The sequence below is a fragment of the Papaver somniferum genome, chromosome 7, assembly GCF_003573695.1.
Source record: "Papaver somniferum cultivar HN1 chromosome 7, ASM357369v1, whole genome shotgun sequence".
Classification (NCBI taxonomy): Eukaryota; Viridiplantae; Streptophyta; class Magnoliopsida; order Ranunculales; family Papaveraceae; genus Papaver; species Papaver somniferum.
Window position 1 is genome coordinate 129,753,486 of NC_039364.1, and position 16,125 is coordinate 129,769,610.

General features: G+C 35.5%; 2 protein-coding genes across 3 annotated transcripts; one reads left to right on the top strand and one right to left on the bottom strand.

The window, feature by feature from the left end:
* Nucleotides 1-1,367: 1,367 nt before the first annotated feature.
* On the bottom strand, nt 1,368-4,201 carry LOC113298406 (uncharacterized protein DDB_G0275933-like). The gene is made up of 3 exons (XM_026547142.1): nt 3,319-4,201; nt 2,679-2,826; nt 1,368-1,652 (listed from the first exon to the last, which is right to left on the bottom strand). The coding sequence occupies exons 1-3, from the start codon at nt 3,371-3,373 to the stop codon at nt 1,592-1,594; spliced, it is 264 nt and encodes an 87-aa protein (XP_026402927.1). The 5' UTR covers nt 3,374-4,201; the 3' UTR covers nt 1,368-1,591.
* Nucleotides 4,202-4,423: 222 nt separating this feature from the next.
* Nucleotides 4,424-15,796, top strand: LOC113298404 (protein CASP-like). Of its 2 annotated transcripts, none has more exons than XM_026547140.1 (21): nt 4,424-4,566; nt 4,650-4,933; nt 5,163-5,261; nt 6,937-7,047; nt 7,224-7,402; nt 7,647-7,796; nt 8,550-8,638; nt 9,343-9,452; nt 9,641-9,735; nt 10,769-10,824; nt 11,612-11,777; nt 11,984-12,076; nt 12,172-12,300; nt 12,940-13,059; nt 13,254-13,334; nt 13,825-13,932; nt 14,070-14,213; nt 14,336-14,437; nt 14,953-15,032; nt 15,297-15,389; nt 15,467-15,796. In XM_026547140.1, the coding sequence occupies exons 2-21, from the start codon at nt 4,915-4,917 to the stop codon at nt 15,483-15,485; spliced, it is 2,043 nt and encodes a 680-aa protein (XP_026402925.1). In that variant the 5' UTR covers nt 4,424-4,566; nt 4,650-4,914; the 3' UTR covers nt 15,486-15,796. The 2 variants fall into 2 exon arrangements, with proteins under 2 accessions (XP_026402925.1, XP_026402926.1); XM_026547141.1 differs by having other exon boundaries at nt 5,169-5,261.
* Nucleotides 15,797-16,125: the final 329 nt, after the last annotated feature.

The window sequence follows — 16,125 nt, forward strand, 5'->3', positions numbered from 1 at the left end:
ATTAGAAAATGGTTACTCAATCCGTTGGTTGTTCGTATTACTTAGTGAGATATGATTCTTACCGACCGAGGTAATTCATATCATCTGATAATTGTACACACATGAGACAAGAGATGATTATTACCATGCTAGGTAATTCATATCATCACTCTAGTACTTGAAATAAGAGATGATTGATGCCATCTGAGAAGGGATGGTTATTGCCTATAATGACAGTTTATGCCATCGATCTGGAGATGATTACCAACTCTTTTGAGTAGCTCATATCATTTGAGAAAGAGAGTAGGTTGAGCTTGAACAATGACTATGATTTTCCAGCCTAACTGGGGCTCCCACCTGCAGGTGGCTACCCAGAAGACCATTGACAACTAGCCGATGATGGATGGTATACGACTATCCTAACATTGGAAAATGACTATCCCCCAGCCATCTGATACTGTGTGTTTTCAACCCTAAATGGGGCTCCCACCTATTGGTGGCAACCTGGAACACCATTGGCAACTGGCCAATGGTGGATGATATCCGATTACTATGGCATCTTCCACCATCGTTCCAATATAACTTGAACTGAGTCATATAGTTTCTAGGTTGCATATCATATAAACGCCACCAAGGATATCTTCAAACTCTTTCTTGAACAAAGGGGGGAACTAACCTGAACACCGTGTACGGAATCTAGACCACCCACCTTTTAGATTGACTGAATTAACTCTCTCCGGATGGCCAAATATGTATACAGAGAGCGCGCCATCACCAGCTAGTTGTCTAACATGTCGAAACTCATATTCTTTCATCCTAATCAAAATTTAATCCACTGACAGGGATATTAGTAAATCCTTTGACTTTTTTATTTCTTTTATGTTTGGATTTCCGACTCATATTTGGAAGGAAATAACTAAAGATCACACGTTTTTGTTTAGGAAAAATTAGAGAAAAAAGAGGTGTGAAGAGGAATGAGGGGAAGTGTGGTATTTATAGGCGAGATAGAGTCAATTGTTGACAATATCGAGTCAAACATTGTCAATATTAACAATATCGAGTCAAACATTGTCAATATTAACAATATCGAGTCAAACATTGTCAATATTAACAATATCGAGTGACATAGATTTTAATAGCTAAACATTGTTTTTTCCCATAGTGGCGCGGCTGGTTTGCCGTGACCTGGTATGGATTTTTCCATGGTGCGTAGGAATAGGTCTAAGGCATGTTGCGGAAACCCACTCCTACGTGAAGTTGTGGTGTTGCAGAAACCCCTCCTTATAAGGTGCATAAATAAGCTGCATATGACTCAAGCAGGCCATAATGGAACCACATTGCATCAGTTCTGTCTTGTTACTTGCTTCCAAAATAATTCAGTTGAGCATACATAATATCCACGGTGTTAAATTCTTTAGCATATATCTAATCATTAAAATAACATAACCTCAATGTCGTTGAACACTTTCCATCTCAATTTAAAATTACGTGTGCATCGTTGAAGAAAAACAAATATTCGAATGTAAGATTTAATGTGAGAAATATCCTAGAAGGCACAAATATGACAAGTTTGAGTATTTATTGGCAAAAAGGCTATGACTGGAGGAGATCACTAGGATTCCTGTTGTAGCGTGTATGCTTTCTTCATTTCCTCCAAGACAGAGTCACTTGTGCTGCAACAAAAGAAGAGCGAGAGATCTTAGCAACATAACTCGTCAAATTTATGATGGTCAGTCACCATTTAGTTATTCATCCTAAAATATTGAAGTACATCTTTTATGCAGCAATTGTAAGTTGATATTTATCCAGTGCGTAAGACCAGTTAAAATGGTTTGCCAGAATAAGTGTAACAATTTAAAAGTTACTAGTCTGCCATAAAAGAGAAGAAATGAGAGGTTAGTAAATTAATTTCTACGTCCATACAACCTTGGACACCCAACCAACACAGAAACACTGCAACAAAAAGAAAATCCCAATGAATAGAGGGGCGCAGGTGGCTTTGCATCCTTTCTATTGTTGCCTACTTCGAATTAAGAAAATAAGTTGAGTAAAAACAAATCTCAAAGACAAGTTAGAGATAGCAGGAAACCAAATGCATCTGTAGAATTTCTAAGAATGGCTAATCTTACCTGGAAAAATTGAAGAAACATTGATGAAAAAATTTCAACAATGAAAAGTTGAGAGTGATTGATCTGAGGCAAAGGTAACGTGACTTTTCCACATGACCCACATGTGTTAGATGATACGAAGGTTCATATGGAGACTTGGTTTACAGTTATTTTGAATTTTTTCAGTATTTAGGCTCTTTATATTATAGGTGGCGCATAACTCCTACGTCTGTATTGTAATTTTTCCTGACTTGGTTGGGAAAGACGAATCAACAGTTTGTTTTAGAAATGTAGTTTAACTGGATGTGGGAACTTTTTGTTGTTTTATTTTTTAGTGAAATAATCTATAAAGCAGAATGTGCCAATTATATCAACAAGTAACATCAGCGATAAACACAAGATGCACAAACAACAAAGAGATAAGCTCAACCCATTCATAATATCAAATGCATGCCTAAAACAGATGACAATGATGTGTAATAGTTTATAGCCATGCCTAAAACAGATAGCCACAAACTGACAGAAAATATCATAACCACGAGGTGAAAGCAAAAAACAACATCATCATAGATAAGTAATAGCGAATCTTACTATTGATGAAGGCATTCATTAAGCTCTTTTGCTTCTTGGCGGCACTGCCACACAACAGATAATGTTCTTCCTACAGCACACTCAGCATACTTTGAAGTGTAGTGGACACATTCTTTAAGTGCTTTCGCCTTCATCTTGCTTCGCAAAGCTGGAAAATAAACTAGATACATTATAATATGCTTAGATTGCATTTCGAGCATGGTCCAAGCCCCTAACAGTTTTGTGGTTATTTTTCTTTTCAAATTTTCAATGTGATTGGACTAAAATTTTCATGTCTGCATTGTTCAGCATCATCTTAGTGTTATATATATACAGTACAAGATTCTATCTTAAATGTCCCAATTTCCTACTAAAATGAAACATTATAAGACATAAAATTCAACCTAAATCACAACCAATTAATTCCATAAGTTGTTTTCTCTCTGTAAGATTTCATGATCTATAATCGAGTTCATATATAGACATAAAATTCCTTATAAATCCCTTAACTTACAGCTTCATACGAATCTGAATTTAGTACATGTAATTCAAAATCTGAGTTCAAATAAAAAAATAAATTCACTTAATCGAGAACTCCTATTCGAGTTTCGATTACGCCTTCAGAACAAAATATAGATAGAATTAGGGATTAGAATTTGACCTTCTTCAACTTTCGTCTTGACATGATTTTCTCTGGCTTCTTCAGTGTACCCCATTTTCCACAGTACTCAATAAACCCTCCTCTTCACTCTACGCCCTAAAACCTCTCTTTAACTAAAAAATACATACACACTGGAGGGCTAGTTTAGGTATTTCAATAATTATAACGACACCTGTCGCTCTTTTGAATGGTAATATGGTATAGGTCCCCAAAATCGGAAACAGCAAAAACTTCCTCGGGGTAATTTGCGTTACCTCCCCTGGCGAATATCATAATTTGAGTTACTTCCCCTACAGAAAAAATATTAGTAAAACCTCCTCTCGTCACTTTTTCCATCCAACCCGGTTAGCTGAGTCACCGACTGTGTACAGGTGGACAAAAACAAACACGTGGTACTCAGCTTCCGAAAATACCCTCATCTTCAATAACACCATTTTTCAGGTCATTTTTCTTCTTCCCTGTAACAATTATAACATACATCGAAGGTTTATCCAGTCCATCACAACAGCAATACATCAGATAACAACAACTCAGTCAAATTGAATAACAGCAACAGAGAAAAACAAATCATCCCATAAGGGAGATTTAGACAAAGTTTCCTCTATTTCAGGCCATTTCCAGGCCAAATTCAGGCCTATTTTCAACTCCATACGTACACAAATCCTCCATCCTAACATACATCTATTAATCTTCTGTATTCAACTTGTTGTAGACTCAATTCAGTGACCTTAATCTCCACCAGAAACCCATCTTGCCTGAATTTCATCATCAAGCCCAAATTTGCAACCACCATCAGCTCCACTACAAGCCCTAACTGATTTCTATGCATTCAATTTCTTCTCGATTCAGACTCGAACCCATCAATTCTTCACGGGTGAACTCAATTACACCTCATACCATGAAAATCATCAGCAACAATATCTTCAATTGCAGTTCCAGATCGAAACCCTAATTTGATTTACCTATTCAGTCACCACCATCACAACTCAGAAAACTTGATTCAAAGTGAACCCATGTCTTGATTCACTCTCTGCAGCGTCTCTATGTCAATTTCATATCTGAATCTGTCAATTGCCTTTGATTATCACCAACGCAATAACCATTCTTCAATTCCTTCCATATGCACTCTTACTGAAACCTACATCAAACCCAATCTTCTAATCCACTGTATTTCCTCTCATCAATACCAGATTCATCATCGAACTTCAACAGAAAGAACGAGATCTGTTTCTTTCTTCGTCTGTTCAGGTAACGCAGATCATTTTTAGGGAAAAGAGAAAACATGTGTTATAATGAAATTTGGATTTTGATTTCTTCCTCTAATTGTTCAGATTCATCATCGCCCATCGATGACTGCTACTGATAGTTAGGTTGATGGTTTGGGGAAGAAAACGATACAGTACTTAATTTTTTTTTTCTGTTCACAAAGAAAGAGGACAGAGATATAGAAGACGAGGATATTTTTAGTAGATAAAGGCCACGTGTTTGTTTTTGTCCACCTGTACGAAGCAGCTGACTCAGCTAACCGGGTTTTGATGGAAAAAGTGACGAGGAGGTTTTATTAATTTTTGTTGTGTAGCGGAGGTAACTCAAATTATGATCTTCGTCAGGGAAGGTAACGCAAATTGCCCCAACGTCCTCTTTGTAAACAGTTTTTTTTTTGTTTTTATTTCTCCTGAAATCCCCTTTTTTATTATTTTATATACAAGTTACATATAGGAAGTGAACTTTTTAAGATCTGCTGTTAATTTCATATTGCGCATTAAAATTGAAACCCTAGAACCTGATATTTTGAAAGAGCTGAAGAATTAAGCAACAATTAAACTAAATTCTTCGTTGCAAAGATCCAGATTCACTCATGGAGGTTTCTCAAGGAGGACCAGAGAGAGATAAAGGGAGTTCATCTCCTTCCCCTACAGCGGTTGTATCCAATTTCTGGAGAGGTAATTTTGAGTTTCTCTTCTTCCTGTTCGATCGTTGATTAGATTATTTTTTCTAGTTAAATTTGTTGTTTGAATGCTAGTCATTGATATAACTAAACTGATTATGTGTTAATGATGATACATACTCGATCTAGATTACATTTCGCTGGATCTAGATTAATTGAGAAAACGTTTTAGCTGTATGATTGTCACTTTCCCAGTAGTTTACCATTGGCAACAAGCTGTATTCCTGTAACATTTAGAAATCAAATGATGGAACATTAGTGGGTGGGCGTTGGTTAGGCTTAGCAATTTACGAAGTTTGGAGATGAGATCATATACTGCATTGAATGTCTTCTGTCATTAAGTCATAGTCTTTGAAGTTTTGTAAAAGAGAGTTAAAATCTGAAAGTTACTTTGAAAGAATTGCAGTAGTATCCTAATTTGTTGAAAGTTCTTAGGGATGGATATAATATGATTTCTTAGGTCATGGACTTGAAGATTGTAAATAATTATGCTAAAACATCGTACTGAATTGGTGACTGATCTATAAAATATTGTATTAAATATATACAAAGTTGATTGTTTTGTTTTTTTTTTTCCTTTTTTTGTCCCTGAATGGTACTAGCCCATACATTTTAATAAAATCTAGCCTTCATTTAAGCTTATTTCCAAGACGTGAGACGTCTTATGAAGCTCTTTTCTTTATCAGTTCAAACAAGGATTTGAAAAACCAATGCAAGTTAATCTTGTTGGAAATTCAGCTCTTTAAGCATCATTACTTACAAGTTACACCTAAACGTATTATTAATAACCATATGCTTAAAACAGATTTTACCAGCATTAACATGTTCCACGACTCACATAAATTCCATGTACACCTTGCATAATCAGTTCATAAACATTGTAAACAACTCACAACTCCAAACATGTTCTGTAGCTTCAAATACAATTAGCATGACCTGATTAAGAAGAAGAAACGGATAGATAGTCTCTCTACTAATAATTTAGTGACTTGGACTTCTACTTCTATTTCCTCATGCTTAAATGATGGATAAAGATGATTCTCTTTTTATTGCAAGAGGCTAGAAACGAGTTTTTGTCATGCCTCGCCACATGTCTGTCTAACTCGTGGCTACATGGGAAAACTCATTAGTTATCTTTAAATTATCTAGCACCAACCTTAAGCTAGTCTTTAGTGCATGATTAAACCACAAACACACCTTCATACGGATTATTACTTTAACTTAATCTAATCGAAGATTAGCTTTAATACCAAAACCAGATTTAGAGGTCATTGAAGATTGGTGTTGGTTAGAGTTGGATTTAGTGTTTCCTTGGGGCTTCTCAGAGATATTGTCAAAAACGTTACTCCTTATGATTCTTTTTCTTGGTGGCAGAGCAATATTTACAATGTTTTTCAAAGTCTTCCTTGTTTGATAGGTTAAAGCTCTAGTAATAGTTCCTGACTGCTTATTTTGGCGTAACTTCATTTGCCTTGTGCTAGAGTCTTGTCATCTTATTGGATTACGCTACAATTCATATTCTACGTAGATTGCTACATGATATTAAGTATAAAAGTCTTGATACATGTTTGTGGAACTGTAATACTTCTGTCCTTCCATGTTGAATGTGACTGATTGACTGAACGCATGACTTACTTTCTAATTGTCCTGGTTATTGTTGGTGCATACAGACTTTGATTTAGATAAAGAGAGGAGTGTGCTGGACGAGCAGGGTTTAAGGATAGCTGAAAATCAGGAGAACAGCCAGAAGAATAGACGGAAGCTTGCGGAAAGTACACGAGGTACTTGATATGCAACATTCTTGAACATTTCACTTATATTCTGGTTCAGTTTGTCTTACATAGGAAGCTGACTTTAGGAGTCTCAGATCGGTTAGATGTCCGGAATTTGTATATGTACCAAGTTTAAAACATTGTCAGCCTTGCATTCCATCTAAATACCGTTTTCCTGTGTACAGATTTCAAAAAAGCTTCTCCTGAAGATAAGTTAAGTCTGTTTAACTCTTTACTTAAGGGCTATCAAGAAGAAGTTGACAATCTTACGAAGAGAGCAAAATTTGGAGAGAATGCTTTTCTAAACATTTACCAGAAAATATATGAGGCGCCAGATCCTTATCCTGCTCTTGCTTCTATCGCCGTAAGTACTACATGACTGGTCTATAGTGCATGCTTGTAAGTGCGACATATGTATCATTGTGGTGGACAACCTGCTAGTGTTACTTAGTCTCCGTTCCTCTAATTTTGCTTTCAATGTCTCTAATCTTCTTTACACCTCCCTCTTTAATTTTTTTTGGATTTTGGATTAAACTGTTACGTTCTTCTTAGTTTTTTTTTGTCCGTGACGGACTTTTACTCATTTCATCTGTTCGCTTTAAATGTAGGAGCAAGACTTGATTTTGTCAGAACTGCAGTCTGAAAACCATAAAATGAAGGTTGAACTTGAAGAATTCAGGACTGAAGCTACTCATTTGAAAAATCAACAGGCAACAATAAGAAGACTTGAGGAGCGCAACCGTCAATTAGAACAACAGGTTAGCATTGTGTAGATAGTGAAGAATAACACATTAATTTTCGCACCACGCTTTTAGGTTTCATTGTCAATAGCGACAAATGGGCGATTTAGATCTGGTAATTGTGTTTTACCATTGAAGTTACTGGTTTGTACCGACTTCAAGATTTGAAACAAATATAAAACACCAAAAAGTTAGTTATCAGGTTCTATAATGATAAGCAAGCAGAAATGCAACCGTGCCAGTGAAATGATAGATTGATCTACAGTTTGATTTTGAATTTCAAACTTTTGTAGAAGGTGAGAAAACTGCAAAGGCATGGTTGGAGTTGAGAAACTTCTTAATTGCAGTTTAACTAGATAAGCTCTGGTTTGCACTATTTAGATGTTGATGTACAACTTACTAAAGAGGATTTTGTCCTAAAGCCAACACGTATGATGCCTTCACTCATTTACTAGATTCAGTATGGAGCTTTTTACCATTCAATCCATTCTGTAAATCATGGTTTTAAATTTTGATGCTTCCATCTATAAAACTGTTATAGAACAGATCCACTAAGTTAACAAAAGATGAGCTGCAAAGTAGCACATGCTGTGTTAATGCCCTTTTGGGTGGTCACGCTAAGTTGTCAACGTAAGTTATGCCAATTGGAGTGGGAAATGTATATGCAAGAGATGTAACTTACGCCTCATCGTGTTGGTGGTAAATTTCAGCTTCTGTAACGTCTATGCTTGTACACTCTTTTTGATTCATGTTCCCTTCTAATGGATTTAGATGGAGGAAAAGGTGAAGGAAATTGTTGAAATTAAGCAACGCAGCTTGGCAGAAGAGAATCAGAAAACACTGGAAGTCCTCAAGGACAGGTATTCCATTCTATCTAGCTTTTAAAAATGAAGGCTAAACTTTGGACCGTATCAATTTTTTGGTATGGGAGATCAGAAATTACCAAATTGACCCGATCAAAGTCAGTTATTTAGTCAATTGGAGTAAATTAGGGAATGCATTATGGGAATGTTAGATATTACAACACCTAAGGATCTCTGAGTAATTACAAATTATATAGAGACCTTAAATGAAAAGTTACAAACTTTGTATTTCTTGTTTACAAAAAGGCCATATATTTATAGAAAAATTATGTCTAAGCTTAAATCGGATTTTCTAGAAATTATATATTCATAAAGCCCTGCAAAATATCTACCCAATGAGTGTATAAGAGGAATATCAAAACTTATTTTTTTAACAATAATTTGTCTTCCGTCTTTTTCATGCAACACGTATTCTGTGAAATTGATAAACGGCAACACGGTGTTGCAAACACACAACGCACGTGCATTGTACTTGTGAAATGAAATTTATGGCTCTTTAATCATTTTTCTGGCGTGCTTAGAAAGGAGAAACTAAGAATACAAACTTTATATTGTTTTAGCTCCGTGGTTGGACATGAGATATCAGGAGATCTTTAATGATGTGCTATATTCTAAATTCTTTATTTATTTTCTGTGAGTCCTATGGTATCCTTTTTGTGTTACTTGAGAGTGTAAGACATTCTATGATCTTATGAGGGCAGGGAGCGGCTACTGCAGGATCAGTTAAGACAGGCCAAGGAAAGTGTTTCTAATATGCAAAAATTACATGAGTTTGCCCAGAGCCAGATGTTTGAACTTCGTGCTCAATCAGGTATTATTTCAAATAGCAATTTCATGCATTCACTAAGGTATAACTTTCGTAGCACGGCATACTTTGTAGCCTGCCCATATACTTCATTTATTTTCTGTGTTGTTTGAAACAACTACTGTAGATCACTTCTATTCCATCCTCATGCTTTATCACAAAACTGAAGACTTAGTTTCACGTCTCTGTTGCAGATGAAGAAAGAGCAGCTAAACAGTCAGAGGTCAATCTCCTTATGGATGAAGTTGAACGTGCTCAGACTCGGTTGCATAGTCTAGAAAGGGAGAAGGTGAATCTGAAACATTGTTCTATATATCTAACGCCATATCTCTCATGTTAATTCCTTATTTATTTCCTGTATGATATACCGTAAGATCAAGTAGATTATTAAGGATTTTTATGGATGAAGGATTTCTGCTCCTGGTTGTTACTGTTAGGTAATTAAGAGTTCAAATATCCCACTGGTTCACTCAGTGGATTTTTGAGTCAGAGTTACGTCCTATGTGAATCTCTTCGTCATTAGCTTCAAGTTTTCCTAACTCGAAAAATTATGCAACAGCCGTCAGGTACTATCTCTATCCGGGGAGCATTATGCACATTCTTATGCATACATGCTACCAATACATGCACTTTGTGTAACTTGTTTAGAAAATCTTTAGACTGTAAGGGGCTTGATTGGGTGCTGATGAATTTGAGATTATCTTTTGCTGGTTTCTCAAATTGGGATGTTTTCAGTTTTGGCCTCTTAGCAGGCAAATTGATTTCATGGCAAAAAAATCACTAGTTGGGGCTTTTAAGTGCTCCCGTGTGTAGAGGATTGGGCCAAACAATCAGCAATACCTGCGTACTGTAAAGGTTACCAAAATGGTAGTCTCAAGACTTAGGTCGCATTATATATCGCACCCTCAAGGTATCTGCTTGTGGATAAGCATGACTGCAGCGCGCCTAATCTCTAGGGTGTACACTAGATTCACATAGACTGTTTATCTACCTATACCACATATTCTGTAAAGTGGGTAATGAACTGGTATTTACCAAAGTACATTCAAAATACAGTCTGATATCCTAAATTATCTTTCTAATTTCTTCTTTCGAAAGTAAATAATGATATATAAACACCACCATACTTAAGTAAAATTCTATTTACTTCATCTCTTTTCAATCTTTTCAAATGTTTTACCTTAGTTAGTTCGTCGATTAATTTGTGGACAGTCGATGATAAGAAAGGAACAAGTGAATAATGGATCTTTGATGCTGAAAATATAGTAATTTGATTGATCAAACAAAAAAATCTTCCCTGATTTTGCTTTAATTCTGTGCAGGGGATTCTCCGTTCCCAACTACAAACTACTAACGAGGAAAATGGAAATAAGAACAGGTAAATTTGTTGCCTGTCTTATTTTTTGCAGTGATCTAACAAGATATAAGTATTACTTTCTCTGCTGGCAACTAACTTTATTACATTATTGGAATGTACTTAATTTTCATGGTTTGATCGTACAACATACTTTATAATTCTGATATTTTAACTAAAAGGATGATGGTTAGTTTCTTTACATATCATGGCGCATTGTCAATGTTACTGTTAATTAAAAGAATGATAGGCTCTTAGAGAAAATCATGTTCCAATAGTTTCGCGTGAAAGATGAAACAATAATGTGTTAGGATGCTACTTTGAACAATAACTGATCTGTCTCAGCTATTTCTCTTTTAAAATGGCGTAGCGTGATGCGATAATATGATAATTGTGCCCAAATAAATGGACTTAACTTATTATTTGTCTTTAGAGTAACTAAATTAGGAATCTAAAGATGAAATAAGTAAATGAATGGAAATTCTTAAACCTGTCTTGGTAATATAGAATAATAGACTGTTGCATGTAAGTTAACAAAAAAGGAAACTGCTGGATATCTTAAAACAAAGGGAACAATGGATGTTACAACAAAGTGTAAAATACGAGTTTTTACCTGAATCTGGTGGTTTGTTATAGTTAATATAACTTTGAAATTACATACTTGTATCTGTCTTATTGGGTTTGTGATACTTGTTATGATTCATCGGATCATACTGTGTGTATTGCTTGTGTATGGTGGTCCTGTAATCTAATATGTGAAAAATGTGTAGAAGTATACTTCTGACCTTGGTTGGGAATATTCCTGTGGCAGTGACAACTTGGACTCCAACACTATGCTTGAGAACTCATTGAGTGCAAAAGAGAAAATAATCTCGGAACTGAACATGGAACTCCATAATATGGAGACAACCTTGTCGAGTGAGCGAGAGCAACACATTAATGATATCAAGAAGTTGAATGGGTTGCTAAGGGAAAAGGTACTATTTGATTCAATTTTTGAGCAGTCATGCAATGCTTTTGAAAGTGTATTTGATTTTGATTAGTACTTTTATCTTATGAGATGCAGTTTGGCTACCCTCTATTTGTGTCCATGCATGCTACTTTAGACCCTTAGGACCTTGTGTAGCACCTTCAGAATATTGAGAAAAAAGTAGCTTTTGTAATCTTTCTTGGCTATTTACAGGACATCATTATTGAGAATATCAAGAAAGAGCTTCAAGCAAGGCCGGCAACAAAATTAGTTGATGATCTGCGTAAGAAAGTCAAAATTTTGCAGGTACTCAATGATGTATTAACTTTCATTTACTTTTGTTGGTACGAAACCTATGCTTGTTAAACTCTTTTTTAAAATTTGATTTTCTTGTAACATAGGCAGTGGGATATAATTCAATTGAAGCCGAAGATTGGGAAGTAGCTACGGATGGAGAAGAAATGAGCAAGTTGGAGTCAATGCTTCTTGACAAGAATCGTAAAATGGAACATGAACTCACACAGCTAAAGGTATTAGGTGACTCGTATACATGACTCCTTCTCTCTTCTTTTGTCTAAATGACGTATTCATTTTCATGTATAACAATCAACATAGTAAATATGCGTGCAGTTATCTATCACATCCTCATAATTCATTAAGTTATATTTGTTTTTCAATGTGAAATTGATCAATCATTTCAAGCTTGAGGACTAACGTATAGATAAATAAGCTACTCTGTTAAAAGAGATGCATCTTTGTTCCCTCGCAAATATGACCACCTTCTTCCAGCCCCTGCTATTGCAACTAACTCGACCAGTTCCACTATCAGACCTCAGTTATTTATTGTACAATAACCTTCAAAATACTGCCTCTGTGTTTAATTGCTCGAAAACAAGTTCTTATATATATTTAAATTTTAACCCGACAGTCACATTTAGTTGTTTTGTTAGATTTTTGCCAGAAATTACTATGATTTTGATTTTAATCTGATTGCTTCCAACTGCTTTTTGTAAAGTTTGTATAATAATATTATAACTAAATCTCTTTTTATAAATTAACTGAGGAATAAGCATGCCAACACATTCAATGAGCTTTGGGTTTTTTGACACCGTTTGTGATTGTAAAGTACTTGGTATGCTATAATGTATTCTGTGCACTTCTTTATTCAGGTCAAACTTTCTGAGCAATCAACTTTGCTGGAAACGGCTGAACAGAAGGTTGCAGAGCTAGTTGCAAAGGTGAACGAACAGCAAAGGTTAATATCGAAGCTGGAAGATGATATATTGAAGGTTTGAAACCCAGCCATTTCCATGTTAAATTTATATTATTTGAAATCGATTTTCATTTTTCTCATTCTGTGTTCGTTTCACACTCTTGATTGCTGCTATATCTCGTTTACTTGGGAATCTTTTTCAGAATATTGATCCACCATCTGTTAGAATTTGTGTGTAGTTCTTTCCTAACGATTTTACTTGTCATACAGGGTTACAACTCTACAGATCGAAAAGGTACCCGGTTTGATGAATGGGATCTCCACGATGTAGGTGCAGCCGAGCTTTCTGAGGTGCTTTTCTTCCTCTCCTTCTGGTATCTGTATGCTGTCATGTAATGCTTTAATTTTAGCGATGCTCTTGATGTTTGTGAATAAATTAGGGACACATTATTGCAAGAGAAGATTAATTAAACGAGATTTAAAGCGAGGTCCTTTTGGGTAACTATTTGTGGGAACCAAATTCGTTTCTTCTCTTCTTGGTTTATGTAGCATCCTGTATTGCATTAGTGTATTGGTAAGATGTCTGCGTCTCGTATTCTTGCTTTTACTATGTGTATAGTCTCACAGCAGGAATGAAGCCAAAGCCGTATCTATTTTTGTAGAGAAATAAATTCACCCAACTACTTGGGGTATGGCATACTGACTAGGAAAATGATCTTTTAGATCTCTTTCCTTTATTTTTGTTCATATAATTCTCGATTTCCTTGCGGATTTTGAACTGAACTTATCACTAGATACTAGAATACTTGTCTGATCTATTCAATTTGTTGCCTTGGACCAGAATGCAGAACAAAAGCACATAGCATCAGATCAAGATCAAAACTCAATGCTCAAGGTAATCTGCAATCAGCGAGATAGGTTCCGCACTCGTTTGCGAGAGACGGAAGAGGTAATCAGTTTGCCGTAGAAAATGTGTATCAGATTGCTTTTTTTTACTTTTCAGGCTGCCAATTAGTTTTGCTGCTAGTACTTATTGCTAAGTACATATCTATTCCTATGATCTCTTCTATTTATCTTATGTGGCAGGAAGTTAGGCAGTTGAAGGAGAAGATAGGGGGCCTGACGGTAGAACTTGAAAAAACCAAAGCTGATAATGTAAAACTATATGGAAAGATCCGTTATGTTCAAGACTATAGTCTTGAAAAATTAGTATCCAGGGGAGCAAGGAAGGTGCTTTTTTATAACCTCTACTCAGTATCTTTTTTCATTTTGTGCTTTTCTATCAGGTTAATAGTATGTTTCTTTTCTTTTATTCTTTATTTATCTTTTATCGTTTATGCACTAATCTTCAGCATTCAGAAGACTTGGAGAGTGGCTTCAGCTCAGACTTTGAATCCAAGTACAAAAAGATATATGAGGATGATATAAATCCTTTCGCCGCTTTTTCAAGAAAGGTATCTTGCATCGGCCTTTTTATAATTTTTTTGAATTATTTAGAATGATGTTGAATCCATTGATATGGTTAGGTTGACACTAGCTTACAATTTTAGCACTAATTTCAAATGAAAAATAGTTAAATGCTAATTTTTTGGTAGTAACACAACACCGCCATAAAAAATGAGCATACTTCGTGATATGTAACTTCTTTATCTATTGAATTGATGTCAACTGTTAGTACGGTTGATATGTAATCGGTAGACGATACGGTCCCATATCATGAAATGTGCTCGTTGATATGGGATTGTAGTGAACAATAAGAACAGTATTATACCAAAAACTTAGCATCTACTTGGATTCATTTGGTCTCTACAGTAAAATCAGTGCTGACATTGTAAGATAATGTCAATGCTACCTCATAAGAATTAGGTGCGCCTACTGTGACTTTTTTTTATACGTTATCATTTTGATGCATTCGACATGCATTCGTTGGGTGAAAGGCTTATATATCTTGTGCTTCATATTGAACCAGGAAAGAGACCAAAGGTACAAGGAATTAGGTTTCAGGGATAAAATCACTCTGAGCAGTGGCCGTTTTCTTCTTGGCAATAAGTATGTTTTAATCTTTTGTTTGTTCACTGTTTTTCATTTTATTTGATATTGTGAATATACCATTTTAATTGACAAATATATTATGTTCAGATATTGCATAATTGTAGTTCGTTTCTTCCAAGGAGGTCCAGTCCTAAATTAAATTCGAATTTCAGTTGACTATCTTTCTCAGTTTTTCTTGTAAAGCTTATACATTGAGTTTGCATCCTGTCTCTGTTTAGCACTACTATGTGCATGGCCATTAACATGTGTTTTTGATTGCAGGTATGCTAGAACATTTGTGTTCTTCTACTCCATAGGATTGCATCTCTTGGTGTTTGCGTGTCTGTACAGAATGTCTGCTATAAGTGATCTAAGGTGACTTTTGTTCTTTCTTATGTAGCTTATCTATTTGGATATTATATGAAATGCTAAATCCTTTTTATGTATTTCAGAACATCCGCGCATGACTAGTTCAGCTCTATCAGAACCTCTCCCTCACGTATGTACACACTTTATCCACAAATAAGAAGATAGGCCTAAAGTGTTAGTTCAGTAATTGTGGCTTTGTAATAGATCACGGATAGTCAAGGTTCGCGAATTAAGTATATTACCCTTACAGTGTATATAGGCAAATGCAACATGCATCATCCTTTCCTTGTTTGTTTTCTAGTTTTTGACACTTTACGGAAGAGCTGTTTTTGCTTTTCTGCAAATTAAAGTAGATCATGCACTTCCTTATATCGTATAGCAAATTAAAGTAGATCATGCACTTCCTCATATCGTATAGCATAGTGGCGACTCGTGAGCATTATTTGCTTTAAAATTCAATTTTTAAATTTTGGAAAAGAAGTGAAGGAATGGAAATGTGAAAAATGGTAGTTTGGTAGTTTTACAGTGGCTTTGCATGCCAGGTTAATGTTGGTAGCTTTACTTCTCCCAAATCCGTCCAAGTCCTCAACTGTTTAATGTGAAATTAAGCTTTAGATTTGGAGAGAGAAGTCCGGTTTTCTCTTTTCCTTTTCTTATCGCTATTACATGGTGATTCTTGCCCATCATGGCGCGAGATCAAACGAAAGCACCTGATCTTGATATTTAAGCGCAACTCGATTGT

Bases quoted from the DNA above. Each gene is read 5' to 3' on its own strand.
- LOC113298406 (XM_026547142.1), bottom strand. From the start codon at position 3,373: ATGGGGTACACTGAAGAAGCCAGAGAAAATCATGTCAAGACGAAAGTT. The intron at 2,827-3,318 runs GTCAAATTCTAA...TTTATTTTCCAG, and splicing joins CAAGACGAAAGTTGAAGAAG to CTTTGCGAAGCAAGATGAAG. The intron at 1,653-2,678 runs GTAAGATTCGCT...CTTTTGTTGCAG, and splicing joins AATGAATGCCTTCATCAATA to CACAAGTGACTCTGTCTTGG.
- LOC113298404 (XM_026547140.1), top strand. The intron at 13,335-13,824 runs GTGCTTTTCTTC...GCCTTGGACCAG, and splicing joins GTGCAGCCGAGCTTTCTGAG to AATGCAGAACAAAAGCACAT. The intron at 14,438-14,952 runs GTATCTTGCATC...ATATTGAACCAG, and splicing joins TCGCCGCTTTTTCAAGAAAG to GAAAGAGACCAAAGGTACAA.